At 44.8% G+C, this 19,070-nt stretch overlaps 2 protein-coding genes across 2 annotated transcripts in view; one reads left to right on the top strand and one right to left on the bottom strand.

Annotated features, from left to right (window-relative positions):
• LOC135524145 (mitochondrial inner membrane protease subunit 2-like) overlaps positions 1-19,070 on the top strand; it is a 142,882-nt gene that overhangs the window by 106,096 nt on the left and 17,716 nt on the right. The gene's annotated exons all lie outside the window — the stretch shown is intronic.
• On the bottom strand, positions 408-18,513 carry LOC135524144 (leucine-rich repeat neuronal protein 3-like). Its single transcript, XM_064951364.1, has 2 exons — positions 18,265-18,513; positions 408-5,507 (listed from the first exon to the last, which is right to left on the bottom strand). Exon 2 carries the CDS (start codon positions 5,134-5,136, stop codon positions 3,025-3,027), a length of 2,112 nt encoding a protein of 703 aa, XP_064807436.1. The 5' UTR covers positions 5,137-5,507; positions 18,265-18,513; the 3' UTR covers positions 408-3,024.

Genomic DNA, 19,070 nt, shown 5'->3' with positions numbered 1-19,070 from the left:
ATCATCATCTGCACATCTATCACTCCAGTGTTAATGCTAAATTGTAATTATTTCGCCACTATCACCTATTTATTGCCTTACCTCCCTAATCTCAGTACATTTGCCACACTGTATATAGATTTTTCTATTGTGTTATTGAATGTACGTTTGTTTATCCCATGTGTAACTGTGTAACTGTGTTGCTGTTTTTGTCGCACTGCTTCACAGTTGTAAATGAGAACATGTTCTCAACTGCCCACCTGGTTAAATAAAGGTGAAATAAAAAATATATATATTTTAAAAAATCATGGATGCCAGGCTTCCACAAAAAAATGGACCAAGAAAAAATATTTTTTCTCTCTGTGTTTCATAATTTTCTTCGCTGAATGTATCTCACCAGAGAAGGTATCCAAGCGAGCGAAACAGCGCCCTTCTGTCTATGTATGTCTAGGCCATCAGGTCCAAAATAATGACATTATTGCCGCCCGTAGCATTGTATGCAAGAGAAGCCAGCAAGCATTTGGCCTCCCTTGATAAAAAAATAGCCAATCAGCTAAACTGTGAATGGTCCTGGAACACCAACAAAAATTTGTCAAGAGAAGCCAGTATGGATTTGGCTTCACTCCGATCACATCGCATCAAGAATATACGTAACTGACAGAAACTTGTTATGCATCTCGTTGTGTTGATGTACTCCGTTAGCTAGCTAGCTAAAATTATCCCTTTCCTTTATCAGCCAGGGAAGGAGATAGGGATTTGGACTTGGGGTTTTACTTAATTCTACGTACTGGCCAATGATAATAACGGCAATTCTGACCCAACCATTAATTTATACATTGTTGTGCCCCTGGCCTGAGAGGATTGAAGTTAAATATGTAGCTAGATGTAGAAGGCTAATGTTAACTAGCTAATATTGCCCATGAAGGGAAGTTAGGCTAGCAAGCAAGTTTTTTAGAATGCTAGCATAGGACAACAAATGAAAGCGTGTACTGTATGAGTGATAGATGGTTTCTTCAACATGAAAAAATCTAATCAAAGAGATGGCGTTGGCGTTTCTCTACACTGAGTCAACATGTTTTTTCTACTTGCATGAACGTGTGCACACACACTAAATTGTTTTTGGAATCGTTTAGTTGTCACTGTATTTGACTAAGCGTAGGTGATTTGATAATTGAAATGGTGCTGGAATAGTGGAGGCAACTCCGGGTTTCGTTGCGATTTGTGGTAACTCTCCGTGGTTCTAAGTTAATAGTTGTTTGTTTAGTGGTCCGAAAATGTCTGAAACATTAACTTGCTTGACCATGCAGTAGGTCATGTAAATGTTTGTTACATGCAGTATGCTTGGTGTACTTCACCGGTCAGAGGTTGCTCTCCAGTTTTTTGATTAAAGAAAGGTGTGGTTGAATTTATTCTGCCATTTTGTCTTATTGTCTTGGCTTTAGTTCATATGCCTTGCGACCGTGATATATAGGCCTAACAGGTTATAGAGAAAACAACACAATTATCACAACATTGGTTGCATTATGGCTTTTTGTCTGGCTTGGCTTCCCCAGTGATTTTACCCACGCACCACTACTGGCCCTAGTAGGCACTTTGTCCTAATTTTGCACTCCATTTGTCTCCTTCCCCTCTCGGTGGGTCGGTTCAATGTGAAGTGCTTAGCAAATTAGCTAGAGAGTTGCTGAGCTGTTCTTGTAATGGCGTCCGTGTTTCACCAGGGTCATGGAGGGAAGGGGAGCACTGCACTGCGCTCAGAGGCTAGCAGCCTCCAAGTTTCTTGCTGACCTATTCACTACCTGCGCTCTAATGGGTCATATTTTAGGTCCTGTGGCGTTGACAAATGGCACCACTCTAAAAGCCCTGTCCAAGGTGCTGAAACTCAATTGATATATGGTGGAGTCCCTCTGATAAATGCCCCCCATCAGTCCGCATGTGTCGCCTATTCATCACCTCTGTGAGGTTTGTGTTAGGAATCCATATTGGATTTTTAATGAAAGAGAATATAATGCAGTTCAAAGTCGATGGGTTTTTCTGATGCCGCACACACACACACACACACACACACACACACACACACACACACACACACGCACACACAGAGTACAGTGTGTGTATACACACACACAGTACAGTGTGTATACACACACACACACTCCTACTCCCAGGTCATTGACAAAACACGTCCTCCTGCCTGAGATTGCATTTTGGTAACAATGTTAAAATGTCCGCCTTCAAGGGCAGTCCCAGTAATTGTGTTTGTCTACATCACTCTGTTTTTCTCTTGCAATGTTTAGACCGTGACATGGAAAGATTTATGGGACTCATATTTATGAATTATAACATTTTCCATTTCATGGACAACTGAATGTTATTGTTGAAGGGAGCTTAGATTGTTTACTTTCAGAGTATCCCAATATCGTATTCAGATTGTCCTAAGCAAATCATCCTTGAAGTTGGGTCTTTCATAATTACAATTACAATGTACTGTTTTTAATGAAAAACGTGATCATAAAATTGTTTACATCATATACACCGTTATTGTCTACTAATCTAACACGTTTTTCCATTATAAACTGTAAATGAGCGGTATTTCTTAATGATGATCCTTGAGTGTTGATTAAACAGCACAGGAAATATTCCTCATTGTGGACCACAAAGACATCTCCACAAGGCGTTATAAAGCACAAAGCCATAACAGAGAGAGACAACAGTCTTTGTGCTCTGCTTTATTCCAGTTGCACTTCATGAATGACAGACCAGTAGCCACGTATATCACAATCTAGATACCGGTCTGTGAAAGTTCTTTCCGCAACAACACAAATTTGTTGTATAAAATAGTCTATGGGTCAGAGTTTAGCTGGTTAAATATTTAAGCGTGAGGGCTCCGGCTTCTGATTCCATCGTGTTCCAGGAGTTTCAGAACGCAGTGTCCTGTCATTGTGACGAAATGAGGGGGCACGAATCAACATAGTTCTGTGTCCATCACTATTTCACCTTGTTTAAAATCCACAACATTAATTTTCCTTCTCAAGGATGTTTCTTACATTACATGGAGTTTTCTGGCAAGTCTATCACTGTCGCCCTCACCTTGACTCCAGCCACACACAGTTCCGTGAGAGAAGAGGCGGAGCCGGGGCGGGTGCTAGGACTGAGCAATGACTGAGATTGGTCCACCATCAACTTCCTGTAAAAGTGTTGGCTTTGCAGAGATGTGTATATGAGAGAGCAAGCCACAGCGACCACAATGAATAGCACAGCACAGGCAGCCATCACCACTGTGTTCCACGTTTCCCTGCTCTCCACGGGGTGAGCCAGTCCCTTTGTGGTGACATTGACACAGTCCCTGTTGTGTCCGAGTTGCATGCTCATGACTTCCACACAAACCCGGTACTGGGTGGAGGGGTTCAGGTGGGTGAGACGGTACTCCTTCACATCGGATGGTACTCTCGCAGTGTGTGCCATGGAGGGGTGCTTAGCATTTGCCACTGTGAACCACTTTATATTGGATACAAGACCACCGTGAGTATTATCCCAAGACACTGAAACAGAGTTGGGCTGCACTGATCTAACGTACATATGTAAAGCGTTAACAGAAGGATGTGGAAAGTATCTGTCAACCACCACCAACACAGACTTAAGGTCTGCGCCAACAAGATTGTGAGCGACACAGGTGTACAGTCCTGCCTCACGCTTTGTAATGTCATAGATTTCAAAGGTCCCCTCTGGATGCATGTAGTGCTTATCAGACACACTGTTGGGCAGGACTCTGTCCCCAGAGGGGGTGACCCAGTATATCTCTGGCTCTGGCTCTCCAAATGCCCGGCAGTGCAGCGTCACCAAGCTCCCTCTCCCGACCGTGACTCGATCTGGAAGGCTCCCTGGCGAGATGAGTGGGAGGCAGATCTCGGTCATCTCCCGGAAGTGAACCTGACGGACGTGCTGGCCCTGGTACTCAGGCGGCTCCACGCAGAGGAGGGAATTGGGCTCCATGAAGCGTACTCCGGTCCGATTCATGTTGATCCAGCGGATGACGCAGTCACAGCGGATGGGGTTGCTGTGCATGCTGACCTCGCGCAGGTTGGGCAGGGAGTCCACAGTGTTGAGGTGCAGAGCGCTGAGGGCGTTGCTGTTCAGCATCAGCGTCTCAAGTCTCGGCAGCTTGTGGAAGGCGTTGGGATGGATGTAGGACAGCTTTGGGTTGTTGGTAGCCTCTATCTTGGTCAGCTCTGGGAGGTTATTCAGGGCGAAGCTGTCAATGGACACCAGTGCAGGCATGCTGTTGATGCCCAGCTCTTTGAGATGGAACATGTCCACAAAATCCCCTCTCTGAATCCGCTCAATGGGGTTCTTGTTGAGATCCAGAAACTTCAGGTTCTTGGCTTTCTTCAGAGCAGCCCGGGGGACTCTGACAAACAGGTTGTCAAAAAACGAGATGCTCTCCAGATTGTCGAGGCCGACCAGAGTGTCGTCCGGGATTTCGGACATATTCATCCTGGCCAGAACCAAGCTGCGTAGGTTGACCAGGGGCTTAAAGTTCATGTCTGACAATTGGACGATGGGGTTCTCCCCAATCATCAGGATCTCCAGGCGGGGTAGCGGCTGGAACCACTCCCTGCTGATGCCCCTCAGACGGTTGGAGTTGAGATGGAGCCGCAGGAGCCTCCCCAGCCCCTGGAAGGCCCCAGGACTGATGGAGGAGATCAGGTTGTGGTTGATGTAGAACTCCTGGAGGTTGGGCAGGGACGGGAGACAGCTATCTGATAAGGCTGGAACCCAGTTCTCTTCCATGTGCAGTGATAGCAGATGGGGAAGAGGACCCAGACGGACATCGCTCACAGAGGATATGTTATTCTGGGATAAGTCTATATCTGTGACATTAGCCAGGTAATCCAAAGATTTCTCGATGCTGATGATATTGTTGGTCTGTAACAATAGCACCTGTGTGTCTGAGGGCAGTTTCTCTGGCAGTGTCGATAGGCCTAAATCATTACAGTCCACCGTGGGAGCCTCTGTATAAATAGAGCTGGGAGAGAACCAGGGTCGTATCTCACACCGGCACAATGCGGGGCAATGAGCAGTGCCCCCCTCTGAGGCCAGAACAAAGGCAGTCAGAGCTAGCTCCGCTAACAAACAAGCCACAAACACAGTCTCCTTCATCTTGGCCCACTATTCCCTTCAGATAGTAATTGGTCCTTATGGAGTCTGATGTTAGCAATGTTAACTTCACAAATAAAGGCTCATTTGTTACCGTGGCCAGACAGAACAGATTTCTGCTGTCACCTGGTCCCCAAAGCTTTGGCCCTGTTGTAGTCGTTTCGTCTTTGGCAGAGAGGAAAGGAGCAACCTTTCAATGTACCCTGCTCCAGTTTGTCAGGCAAGCTGGATGTGTGAAGGTCAATGTATCCTTCAGATGGCCGGACGGTGAAGCGAAGGAAGGGTTGAGGAGAAATGCTCTGGCTTGGGCTGGATCACTCTGTCTTCCATCATTGTTATCCTCAATCACTGTCACTCCTCGTGTCAATTTCCATCTGGGGAGAAAACGGACAGAAAAAAATCAGCTCAGTACAACAAGGCATTATTGAGAGACTGAGGCATGTATTGACATTCAGCAATATTGACACATTCAGTGCTCATTCGATTTTATTGCTGTCACTTTGCCATCAAAATGAGAAGTTATGGTTGACTTGACCTATATATATATATATATATATATATTATTTGATAAGTTGGAGACGATGCGTTCCAAATGGCACCATTATTCCCTATATAGTGCACTACTTTTGACCAGAGCATTATGGGCCCTAGTCAAAAGTCGAAACACTACAGGGAATATGGTTCCATTTGGGATGCACACAATAGCACTGGAGTCACTCAATATCACTGAAGGGCAAGAGATCTGCTGGAAGATCTGAATTTTTAAACAGCGATTCATATCTTGCTCACAGCAGTAAAACAACCCCCCCCCCAGTTTTACCATACTCCCCAATTAGCTGAATTTCTCTCTGCCATGAATATATTAACTATTCACATGCACACATCAACTCTCTCTCTCTGTTACACACAACCACCCATGGAGAAGGTGGTAGTTGCAGCTCAATATGGCGACATGAGTACAGCATGGGTGTGTGGAAAGGAAAGTAGTGGGTGTGTGGAAAGGAAAGTAGTGGGTGTGTGGAAAGGAAAGTAGTGGGTGTGTGGAAAGGAAAGTAGTGGGTGTGTGGAAAGGAAAGTAGTGGGTGTGTGGAAAGGAAAGTAGTGGGTGTGTGGAAAGGAAAGTAGTGGGTGTGTGGAAAGGAAAGTAGTGGGTGTGTGGAAAGGAAAGTTGTGGGTGTGTGCAAAGGAAAGTAGTGGGTGTGTGAAAAGGAAAGTAGTGGGTGGTGGAAAGGAAAGTAGTGGGGAAAGGGGGGGGTGGAAAGGAAAGTTGTGGGGGGGGTGGAAAGGAAAGTTGTGGGTGTGTGAAAAGGAAAGTAGTGGGTGTGTGGAAAGGAAAGTAGTGGGTGTGTGGAAAGGAAAGTAGTGGGGGGGTGGAAAGGAAAGTAGTGGGGGGGGAAAGGAAAGTGGAAAGGAAAGTTGTGGGTGTGTGGAAAGGAAAGTAGTGGGTGTGTGGAAAGGAAAATAGTGGGGGGTGGAAAGGAAAGTGGTGGGGGGGTGGAAAGGAAAGTTGTGGGTGTGTGGAAAGGAAAGTAGTGGGTGTGTGGAAAGGAAAGTAGTGGGGGGGGTGGAAAGGAAAGTAGTGGGGGGGGGTGAAAAGGAAAGTAGTGGGTGTGTGGAAAGGAAAGTAGTGGGTGTGTGGAAAGGAAAGTAGTGGGTGTGTGGAAAGGAAAGTAGTGGGGGGGGTGGAAAGGAAAGTAGTGGGTGTGTGGAAAGGAAAATAGTGGGGGTGGGAAGGAAAGTGGTGGGGGTGTGGAAAGGAAAGTAGTGGGTGTGTGGAAAGGAAAGTAGTGGGGGTGGAAAGGAAAATAGTGGGGGGGGGGTGGAAAGGAGAGTGGTGGGGGGTGGTAAAGGAAAGTTGTGGGTGTGTGGAAAGGAAAGTAGTGGGTGTGTGGAAAGGAAAGTAGTGGGTGTGTGGAAAGGAAAGTAGTGGGGGGTGGAAAGGAAAGTAGTGGGGGGGGTGAAAAGGAAAGTAGTGGGTGTGTGGAAAGGAAAGTAGTGGGTGTGTGGAAAGGAAAGTAGTGGGTGTGTGGAAAGGAAAGTAGTTGGGGGGGTGGTGTGGAAAGGAAAGTAGTTGGGGAGGGGTGTGGAAAGGAAAGTAGTGGGGGAGGGGTGTGGAAAGGAAAGTAGTGGGTGTGTGGAAAGGAATGTAGTGGGTGTGTGGAAAGGAAAGTAGTGGGTGTGTGGAAAAGAAAGTAGTGGGGGGGTGGAAAAGAAAGTGGGGGGTGTGGAAAGGAAAGTAGTGGGTGTGTGGAAAGGGTAGTGGGGGGGTGGAAAGGAAAGTAGTGGGGGGTGAAAAGGAAAGTAGTGGGTGTGTGGAAAGGAAAGTAGTGGGTGTGTGGAAAGGAAAGTAGTGGGGGTGGAAAGGAAAGTAGTGGGGGGGGGAAAAGGAAAGTAGTGGGTGTGTGGAAAGGAAAGTAGTGGGTGTGTGGAAAGGAAAGTAGTGGGTGTGTGGGAAGGAAAGTAGTGGGTGTGTGGAAAGGAAAGTAGTGGGTGTGTGGAAAGGTAGTGGGGGGTGGAAAAGAAAGTGGGGGGTGGAAAGGAAAGTAGTGGGTGTGTGGAAAGGGTAGTGGGGGGGTGGAAAGGAAAGTAGTGGGTTTGTGGAAAGGAAAATAGTGGGTGTGTGGGAAGGAAAGTAGTGGGTGTGTGGGAAGGAAAGTAGTGGGTGTGTGGGAAGGAAAGTAGTGGGTGTGTGGAAAGGAAAGTAGTGGGTGTGTGGAAAGGAAAGTAGTGGATGTGTGGAAAGGTTAGACGGTTTTGATTGAGCTGTGTTTTTTTCTTCTTCTGTTTCTTACCACACAACTACCGAAGGGGCATTGTCTCCCGTTGCTGTTGCCATTCATGCCCTCCCCATTGAGTAGACTGTATGTGCATATATCCAGATGACATCTAGATGGTTTTCAATATTAGTTATTTCTTGTGTAGGCTGCTATTCTACTTGAAATCAAATCATGGGAGGGTGAAAAAATGCTACGTTAGTTACTGCCGGCGACACGATCGTGTCAGGTCTCCGGTTGGCAGGCATGTCCATACGACACCGGTGTACTGGTCGTGCAGCCCAATCAGCCATGCAAAACGGTCTTGAGAAGCAACAAATCTGCCCAATTAGCTGACCTCAAGGCGTTTCAGATTCTGCCAAAATAGCTCCGAAGCTTGCCACAGGTCTTGTTCTGTGACTCTTCTTCCCTATTGCATATTTATGATGAGTTGAATCAAATTGTTCCTACAGGTCTCTGTGCCGGGTTTTGCTTGTGTCGACTGCACATATTGATGTTTTGATTCATTTAGGACCTTGAGGGCAGAAGTCAAAGTCTCTGTGGGCCATGGAAGAGGAAGCTGTCTATAAGGCTATACGAGCAAGGCTGCTGAGGAAGACGCACTATGACCGAGCGTGCCTATATTAGCTTGTTTATGGCAGTCAGTCAACACACGCAGGTGGAACCAAGTGGTGGAAGAAATTTTTTTGTGCCTAATGGTCTCCTGCTCAGCCATCTGTGTAGGACCTGTGTACAGATTTTGTCCAAGCTGCTCCAGGTCTGATATTATACACCATGTTGAATATTCACACACATTTGGTGTTTTATTTCAAAGCTTTTTATGTTAAGTGTTGAAAGAAATACTAAGAGACAGTGAACAAGTTAAGTGTGTAGTGCTAGCTGTCATTTGCAGTGACCGTTTTCCAACTCCTTTGTTCTGGTTTTGTAAAAGGAAATGGTTTCATTGGAAACTCCCTGGTTAACTAAGAGTCGACTGACTCTAGAGAGGCTCACACAAGGCTAATGTAAGTGGTCCTGTTTGCTTCCGCGACGCTCCCGGGTTAGTTATTTCATCTGGAATCCATAGCGATGAAAATGCCACGTCCGTTTGTGGTATTGCAACAACAAAGACGTCACTTCAAACAAAGAACACTGTACCACCCCCCCCCCCCCTTCCCCTCTGACATCATTGCACGCGCAATAGAACAGCAGAGTATGTACCGCCATTGTTTCTTGTTCTTTTTAACCTCGAGCTGGATGCTCATTTCCTCAAAAACAAAACAAATGCGCCTGGGGCTGTTTTACATACTTTCCACTCTCAGTTAGATGAAATGGAGGCTTGAGTGGTGTTATATGCTCTTCCGTCATGATGTATCCAACACTGCTTGCTTGTGTTTTCACATTGGCGATAACAAGATGCACCTTTATAACGTATTGTCCAGTTATTTATCGTATTTAGCTCCCTTAGTGATTTCACTTATGCCGCAGAGTAGTTTCAAGATTCAACAGCAGAACACTTATTTAATGTACCTCTTCTCGCTCTCGCTCGCTCTCTCTCTCTGAGATGACATTGCCTCTCTGAATTGCTGCGATTACATTGTCCCAGAATCGGTTTCAGCAGATCAAACAGAGTAAAGAAATACCTGGGTTTTTTTTTTTTAACAGTGCATGGAAGTAGGAGTTGTGGCCATGAGGTTGAGGTAACGGGAAACAATTGACGTCTGTGGAGCCATTTGTGGTGCGGGAACAGAGGGACAAGTCCACTCAGTCAGCCGCATGCCCGTTAGTAGAGTGCATTGCATTACCAAGTACCAAATGCTGCAGTTGGGCACAGTGCAAAGGCAGCATTCTTTAAATAAACCTCAACTCTACCAAAATACAGCACACTTACAAAAATCCCTTCAAAGACTACAAAAATGGAATTGTGTTTGTTACTTATAAAAAGGGAGAAGAATATGTTGAAATAATAAATGCCATTTATCAGACACTTTTATCCATCCATTTTACATATGGGCGTTACAAGCACAATGCTCTAACATTTGGGCTGCAATTTACGACAACAATGTGTGAAGTTGCTAGCATGCTAACAAAGAATAGCTGGGAAAGCATTATAGCTATATAAAAGCGATCTACCTCACAATTAAATGATTGTACTATATTTAACCCTGCGAGGTTGCATGCCACAGCATTTTTAAGTGCTGAATATTGACATTCTCCAAATGGATTATGGGTGTATGGCAGAAAGGAAGGGGGGTTGAGATGCACCTAAAATATTGATGTTCCTTTTCATACAGTGAAACAGGCTCTGTGCTGTGAGGCCACAGTGCAGCGAATTCCTTCCATCCACCTCCTTATGTGGTAAACATCTCATGAAATGGTCCCATTCCACCATGTTTTATTCACAAACCATTCATGCTAGCAGTGATGAGGAGCAGGTTGCAGTGACAGGGGTTATGATAAACAGTATGCCAAGGGGATCTGGTCATGTGAACATTTTAAGTGTAAGGATTTTCCCATAATATCTTTGTGTTATTATCTAGCCCCCTTGAGAACGGATTAATCACATTATAAGATCAAAAGACAGAGTCACCAAACTGACTATGTGACTGCAACTCCCATCCTCTTAATATACTACCAATTAGCTACAGTGCCTTCAGAAAGTATTCATAGCCCTTGACTTATTCCACATGTTGTTGTGTTGCAGCCTGAATTCAAAATGAATTTAATGCACACACATAATGACAAAGTGAAAATGTGTTTTTAGGAACATTTGCACATTTACGGAACATGAAATACAGAAATATCTGTATTCACGCCCGAGTCAATACAAGTGAGGATCACCTTTGGAGGCGAATACAGAGGTGAGTCTTTCTGGCCTTTGCACACCTGGATTGTACAATATTGCACTTTTTTTTCTTTAAAGTATTCAAGATCTGTCAAGTTGGTTGTTGATCATTGCTAGACAGCCATCTTTCAGTTTTACTTCAGTGATTTATTGAAAACGGGCTTCCTTCTTTTCACACTGTCATTAAGGTGCATTTGGAAAGTTTTCAGTCGCCTTGACTTAATCCACATTTTGTTACGTTAGCCTTCTTCTAAAACAATCAAATCTACATGCAATACCCCATAATGACAAAGTGAAACAGGTTTATCATTTTTTGCAAAGTTATTAAAAATAATAGAAAGAAATACCTTAAACATAAGTATTCAGACCCTTTGCTATGCGATTCTAAATTGAGCTCAGATGCATCCTGTTTCTATAACTTGATTGGAGTCCACCTGTGGTAAATTCATTTGTTTGGACATGATTTGGAAAGGCACACACGTGTCTATATAAGGTTCCACAGTCGACAGTGCATGTCAGAGCAATAACCTAGCCACAATGTCGAAGGAATGTTTCGAGGCACATATCTGGGGAAGGGTATGAACAGCCAAACTGAACAATTGGGGGAGAAAGGCATTGGTCGGGGAGGTGACCAAGATCCCGATCGTCACTCTGACAGAGCTCCAGAGTTCCTCTGTGGAGATGGGAGACCCTTCCAGAAGGATAACCATCTCTGCAGCACTCTGCCAATCAGGCCTTTATGGAAGAGTGGCCAGATGGAAATATCTCCTCATTAAAAGGCACGACAGCCCACTTGGAGTTTGCCGAATGACACCTAAAGGACTGACCATGAGAAACAAGATTCTCTGGTCTGATGAAACCAAGATGGAACACTTTAGCCTGAATGCCAAGCGTCACGTCTGGAGCAAACCTAGCACCATCCCTACGGTGAAGCATGGTGGTGGCAGCATAAAGATTGGATAAAGATTGGCCTCATGGTGAAATCCCTGAGCAGTTTCCTTCCACTCCGGCAACTGTGTTAGGAGGGACGCCTGTATGTTTGTGGTGACTGGATGTTTTGATACACCATTCAAAGTGTAATTAATAACTTCACCATGCTCAAAGGGAAATTCAATACACCCATATATGTTTTTTAAAATGTTTTAATTTTTTTAATCTACCAATAGGTGCCCTTCTTTGCAAAGCATTGGAAAACATCCCTGATCTGAGCATCAGGTAGCCTAGTGGTTAGAGCGTTGGACTTGTAACCGAAAGGTTGCAATTTCGAATCCCCAAGCTGACAAGGTACAAATCTGTCGTTCTGCCCCTGAACAGGCAGTTAACCCACTGTTCCTTAGCCGTCATTGAAAATAAGAATTTGTTCTTAACTTACTTGCCTAGTTAAATAAAGGTGAAAAGAAAAAAGATCTTTGATGTTGAATCTGTGTTTGAAATTCACTGCTGGACTGAGGGTATCTTACAGTTAATTGTATGTGTGGGGTGCAGAGATGAGGCAGTCATTGAAAAACCATTAATTGCACACATAGTGAGTCCATGCAACTTATTATGTGACTTGTTAAGCACATTTTTACTCCTGAACATATTTAGGCTTGTCATAACAAAGCGGTTGATACGTACTAATTCAAGACATTCCAGCTTTTCATTTTGTAAAACTGTCTAAAACCAATTCCTGTTTGACATTATGGGGTATTGCGTGTACTGTAGGCTAGTGACATTTTTTAATTCAGTCTGTAACACAACAAAATGATGTTAAGTCAAGGGGTGTGAATACTTTCTGAAGACACTGTATATCCCAGCTGGGAGCCTGTTTGTGGTCTTTCCATCGACAGACCATGCCCTCTGTTGTTCTGTGTTACACAGTCGACCATACGCTCGGTCATACCCTTCCCATCTCTCTGCACCCAAGGGAATTATTGATCCCTCTCCATCTCTCAGCACCTCTCTGTTGTGTAGGATGTTAGAGTCTTAACTACATCAAGAGGCCACAGCCTGGCCGTGTGCATGCTGCTGATGCCTCGGGGGGGGGAATGGAGTGAGCTAAGTGCCCCTCTTTGTCTATGGCCCCCACCCCCATGTCTTTTCATTGATTAACCATTAAATCTGTCCAAGCTAAAACTGTGTTCCTTCAACGTGACCTGCTCCCCTGTGTTTCCGTACAGTGCTGCCTGCTACAATATCACAGCCTGCTATGTAGCCTAAGTCAACGACAACAACAACATGTTTTGCCTGGCCAGCCCGCCATGAAAACCTGCATTAGCTATGCTAGAAATGTGCCTGTCATTAGCATTAGCAGTATGACTACATTTATTAGGCCAGCCTATTGTGTGGTACCCATGCATAATGTAATCTGGAGAGGAGAGCTTCCCTCTCACATCTGCTCAACGCCGCCTGCAAATAATCAGCAAGTCAACAATTCATTAGGGATCGGTGTTAAGCTGTCAGCTCCCCACAGTGTCCTACCAGCCCTTTCCTCCTACCTACCCACCCCATCTCCTATGGTCTACTGCCACACACAAACACACATGCGTGTGCACACCAGACACACACACAAGTAAGGTGCACATGTACACATAAACTGACTGTTATTTGTATGTATAAACCTTAAATCAATAAGTTTTGTTTGGTGCAATGGACTAGCCACGTCCATTTTTCACTTTGGATTAAGCTATCAATATGACCGATCATTGCATTAATACCTAATGCAATACATTAACTGGAAATGCTTGGGGTGTTAGATGTCACCATTCCCTTTCCACAGGCCCAGGGTAGGACTTGCTCTGCTGCGCTGACTAAAAAATGCATGGCGCTTCAGAATCCGAGTCATACTTGCTAGGAATGAGTTTTCCCAGTGTATCAAATCAATCTTTGTTTAGCCCATGAATCCATGTGCTACGGTATATTGATATTCCCATAGTGGGGATTTTGTAGGAGGGGTAGGTCGTGTGGCGTGGTTTCCATTTGGCTATTTTTTTGTATTAATAAGCAAGGAGGTTTTCATAAATGAATTGATTGTTTTCACGCTAGTCTAAATCTGTCTTTGGCTCTGACAAGGCATGGTACAGATGTCGGATCTTAATTTGATCAATCTTTTGTCGTGGAAAATGTTTGTGCGCATCAGGAAATTCAAATGAGCCTCATGAAACCCACAGTTCTCTTTCTATCCATGTGGGGGCAGTCTAGTCTTTCGGACCAGTGGAGCCATATTTGTTCATATTCTGTAGTATATCCATTGTCACATAATGAAGTGTGAAACTCGAGTTCAATCGTGGCCTGGGGCGCACATACACTGAGTGTACAAAACATTAGGAACACCTTGCTAATATTGAGTTGCATCCTTTTTGCTCTCAGAACAGACTCAATTCGTCGGGGCATTGGGCTCTACAAGGTGTCGAAAGTGTTCCACAGGGGTGCTGGCCCATGTTGACTCCAATGCTTCCCACAGTTGTGTCAAGTTGACTGGATGTCCTTTGGGTGGTGGACCATTCTTGATACACACGGGAAACTGTTGAGCGTGAGAAACCCAGCAGCGTTGCAGTTCTGGACACACTCAATCCGGTGCACCTGGCACCTACTACCATACCCTGTTCAAAGGCACGTAAATATTTTGCCTTGCCCATTCACCCTCTGAATTGCACACATTCGCAATCCAAGTCTCAATTGTCTCAAGGCTTAAAAATAATTTTCTTTTTACTTGTCTCCTCTCCTTCATCTACACTGATTTGAAGTGACATCAATAAGGGGTCATAGCTTTCACCTGGTCAGTCCATGTCATGGAAAGAGCAGGTGTTCCTTGTACGCTCAGTATATAGGCCCACACAGTTCTGGCTCAAATAACTCATTCCCCCCGATTGACTAGATTTAGTTACACATTTCAAATATGGACAATCCAGGGATATTTTACCCTCGATCTTGATAAGAAATGACCATACCAGACACTTTTATTTTAGTCCGTGGCTGAGGATCCAACTTTTTCAGGATCTTAGTCTTCTGGACAAAAATATCCGGAGCTTCCAGAAGCTTCTGCGCATGTGTACACGTCGAGAACAGGCTACTCAGACGAATGGTGCTCGTTTTAATACATTTAGGTCAAAGCTGAATCAATGTCTGCAAGATCACATAATGATTGTATTCTACAATACAGAACCAAATATAATAGCATAGTATATTGTTACCGTAAGACAAAAGACACCACCGCATACAATCGTGAATGTTAATTCTACGTTTTACTGGTGAAACTTCCATACATTATCTGCATACAGTGCATTTGGATTCCGAAAGTATTGTTACGTTACAACCTTATTCTAGAATGGATTAAATTCATTTTTTTCTCATCAATCTACACAAAATATCCCATAATGAGAAAGCAAAAAAACAAAAATTTTCACATAAGTATTCAGACCCTTTGCTATGAGACTCGGAATTGAGCTCAGGTGCATCCTGTTTCTATTGATCATCCTTGAGATGTTTTTACAACTTGATTGGAGTCCGCTTGTGGTAAATTCAATTGATTGGACATCATTTGGAAAGGCACACCTGCCTATATAAGGTCCCACAGTTGACAGTGCATGTCAGAGCAATAACAAAGCCATGAGGTCGAATAAATAGTTTGTAGAGCTTCGAGAGGATTGTGTCAAGGTACAGATCTGGGGAAGGGTACCAAAAAATGTCTGCAGCATTGAAGATCCCAAAGAAGACAATGGCCTCCATCATTCTTAAATGGAAGAAGTTTGGAACCACCAAGACTCTTCCTAGAGCTGGTGTCTGGAGGAAACCTGGCACCATCCCATCGGTGAAGCATGGTGGTGGCAGCATCATGCTGTGGGGATGTTTTTGAGCGGGAGGGACTGGGAGACTAGTCAGGATCGATGGAAAGATGAAAGGAGCAAAGTAAAGAGAGATCTTGATGAAAACCTGCTCCAGAGCGCTTAGGACCTCAGACTGGGGGCGAAGGTTCACCTTCCAAACAGGAAAACGGCCCTAACCACACTGCCAAGACAATGCAGGAGTGGCTTCGGGACAAGTCTCTGAATGTTCTTGGCTGGCCCAGTCAGAGACTGTAATTCAACCCGATCGAACATCTTTGGAGAGACCTGAAAATAGCTGTGCAGTGCAGAGACTGTAATTCAACCCGATCGAACATCTTTGGAGAGACCTGAAAATAGCTGTGCAGTGCAGAGACTGTAATTCAACCCGATCGAACATCTTTGCAGAGACCTGAAAATAGCTGTGCAGTGACGCTCCCCATCGAACCTGAGAGAGCTTGAGAAGATCTGCCCAAATACATGTGTGCCAAGCTTGTAGCATCATATCCAAGAATAATCAAGGCTGTAATTGATGCCAAAGGTGCTTCAACAAAGTGCAGAGTAAAGGGTCTGAAATCTTATGTAAATGTGATATTTCAGTCATTTCTTTCTTAAAACCTGTTTTTGCTTTGTCGGGTATTGTGTGTAGATTGAGGACATTTTTGAATACGCCAGGGATTTGGGTTTGATTCCCAAGGGGGACCAGTAAGGGAAAATGTAAATAATTTAAGTCGCTTTGGATAAGAGTATCTGCTAAATGACACAAAAAAAGTTAAATATCAGTAGGCTACACAGTTTCCAATTATATGAAGTATCAAAACGATTGCCGAGCACTGAGAGCGAACTCATGATGCTCGGAGCCAAAGCATGTTGCAAAGACCACTCCTCTACGGCAGTTCACAATGCTCTAGCAAGCCGTGGGAATACTTGATGATAGAAGGTTGGTTCGTGACGGCCTCACCAAATCGTAGCCTAGGTACGGTACTACATTGTACAGCCTTCAAACACTGCTTCCAGCTGCCCCCTGGCGGAAAATTCTAAATATTCAATATTAATTCAAATCCTCCTGCTGCAGGATTGTTTTCCTCCTGCAACGAAATGGGTCAAATTAAGACCTGACATCTGTAGGCTACACAGGAGTTTGAGGTTTGCATGTGGACCTCAAGTCAAGATTCCAGTAACAAATTGAAACTGCTTGTCATAAATAATTCACGTCTCATAGTAATGCCATCTCACATCATTTCAATTCGCCTGCATTTTATGTTTGGGATCAACTCAATATACAGTAGTGTCTGTTGAGAGATGCAAACATTACCGCCATTATTCGAGCATAGAATGGTGTTGCGTGTGAGGTTACAGTATCTTGTAGCAACCTATTCATCCTATTTGTTCACTTGTTTCTGTGCAGCCTGACACTCGGATAGTGTTTTGCTTTAGTGCGGTCTGTTAAGACCGACATCAGAGATTGACCGTGTACACTTTCACTTTTTTTCTCACACGTGTAAAGCGCTAGTATTGCGTTCTCTTGTGGATTCATCTCCCCCACCGGTCTACATAGAGACCCTTGGGAAAGCAGGATGCCCATAGAGGACTACTGTATGACGACTGCTTCTTTAAATATATGCAGAGCCAGGATATTCAGCGTGATATTGGTGCATTTTTAGGCATTTGTATGCATGATTAGGCTAATTCTGACCCCATTTAGTAGCTAATGTTGTGACAGTGCTGAATGAGGTCTGCTGCTCCCTAAAGATGCCTCAGTATGATGATGTTTAATTATGAACAAGCCCTAAATACAGCCAGAGTGATGGGAGACGGAGAGGGAACGAGGGAGAGGGGGAAAAGAGAGTGGGAGAGATGGAGATGGAGGGGGGAGCGTGTGCCGTTCTGGTAAATTAGGCAGGCAGTGGTGGGAATGTCTTTTCCGATGGTTCGAGGATTACTCCCAGCACTCCAGCGCTCGCCTCATATTGACCGACCTCACCTGGATTCCTTAAAGACGCTAACAAATCTTAAATAAATCCTTGTAGAAATCCTATATCTTCCTCCTCTTGGCACACACAGCCAAATAGTGTTTAACTTTAGACACATCCAGTATTTATGTGTTATGATGTGCTTTCACTGAAAACGGAGGGGGTTCTATTTTACCTCAGGCTTATTACTGGTTTACCTCGTTATATTCTGGTCTTTTCTACTGACGGCAGATTTCCTGTCTTGTCTTCCTATCTGTTCAAGCCCTGACGGACACACAGAGGCGAGTATACTTCAGGGCTGTTCTTTTTCTCAAATGTACCTGTAGAGCGATGCTTCCGAGAGAACACCACGTCCATTCTGCTCCAGCCTGAAACCCACATCTGTCTCATTTGCTTTCAAAATACACCAGAAAATCAAAATGTCACCAGAAGGGAAAGCCCGGCAATAATAACAGGTAGTTCCCTCTCTAAAACCTCTGCGGCGCCTACATATTCATCCAACCCGTGCATAAAGTATCAACAACAAAAGCCTGTGTTGGACTGAGCAGCTTTCTCTTTCCTCAAGCCTCCCCCTCAGCCAAGCCTCCCACACAACTATAGGCTGTGCCCTCTGCCTTCTCTGCTGCAAACTCCCTCCACACTCAAGGACTACCGCAGTGCCACACTGAAAACCAGACCTCTGTCGCCCCCCCCCCCTCCCCCTCCCCAACCAACCACATATGACTCATACACATAGGCGAGAGAGATTAGTAACTTACCCGCGGGAGTGAGCCCCCTCACATACTGTATTGAGTGGCAGCAGGTATTCACCTCATGGCTGGGACCCATGTTTTAGAGCAGCAGTCCAGTGTGACACCGTGAGACTCAGATCACAGCCGGTTTTTCATGTGTATTTCCAAGTCCAATAGTCTTCTTCTCCTTTCGTTGTGTGAGAGGCAGAGGGAAAGAGAGAGAGAGAAACGGGAGAGGGAGGGAGAGATGGGTAGCTCCAGCTCTGATGCTGTTCCACTGTGTGTGTGAGAGAGAGAGAGAGAGAGAGAGAGAGAGGGAGGCTCTGTTAAGTTAAAGATGCTGGGTACAGAGCAGAGCGACGGGGCGGGCACTGTTCCCTGTCTATCCCTCCGTTTCTCCATTGCGGTTAGAGAGCAGATCACTCAGCTGATCAACCATCACTCTGCCCTGCTGCTGCCAGCTCCACTGTCATTAATAACAGAAAAATTTGGAACCAACAGCTCACTGAAGACAGGACATTCGGGTATTCGTGCGGCTGAGTCTGTTTCTGCGATCATGTGGACTCTTAAAAATGTGATAACTTTGTTGCTCCTTGCTGAAAACACCTGAAAAAAGGTGTTGTGGCAAACAAGTCTTTAGTTGCCATGGCAACACCACCCTCCCTGCAGCAGAATGGAAAGAACAGGCTTGGAACCTCTAACCATGGCAATTTGACTGGTAAAAAACCTTGAGCGGGCCTCCTAAGAGATTTGCGGAACGCCTAAGTTCAATCAGTGTAAACTTAAACGACTAAAGCCAGATATAAGGTACACTACATGACCAAAAGTATGTG

Source organism: Oncorhynchus masou, chromosome 31 (genome assembly GCF_036934945.1).
Source record: "Oncorhynchus masou masou isolate Uvic2021 chromosome 31, UVic_Omas_1.1, whole genome shotgun sequence".
Lineage (NCBI taxonomy): Eukaryota > Metazoa > Chordata > Actinopteri > Salmoniformes > Salmonidae > Oncorhynchus > Oncorhynchus masou.
Note: the sequence above shows the minus strand (reverse complement) of the source record. Positions and strands in the feature narration are given on the sequence as shown.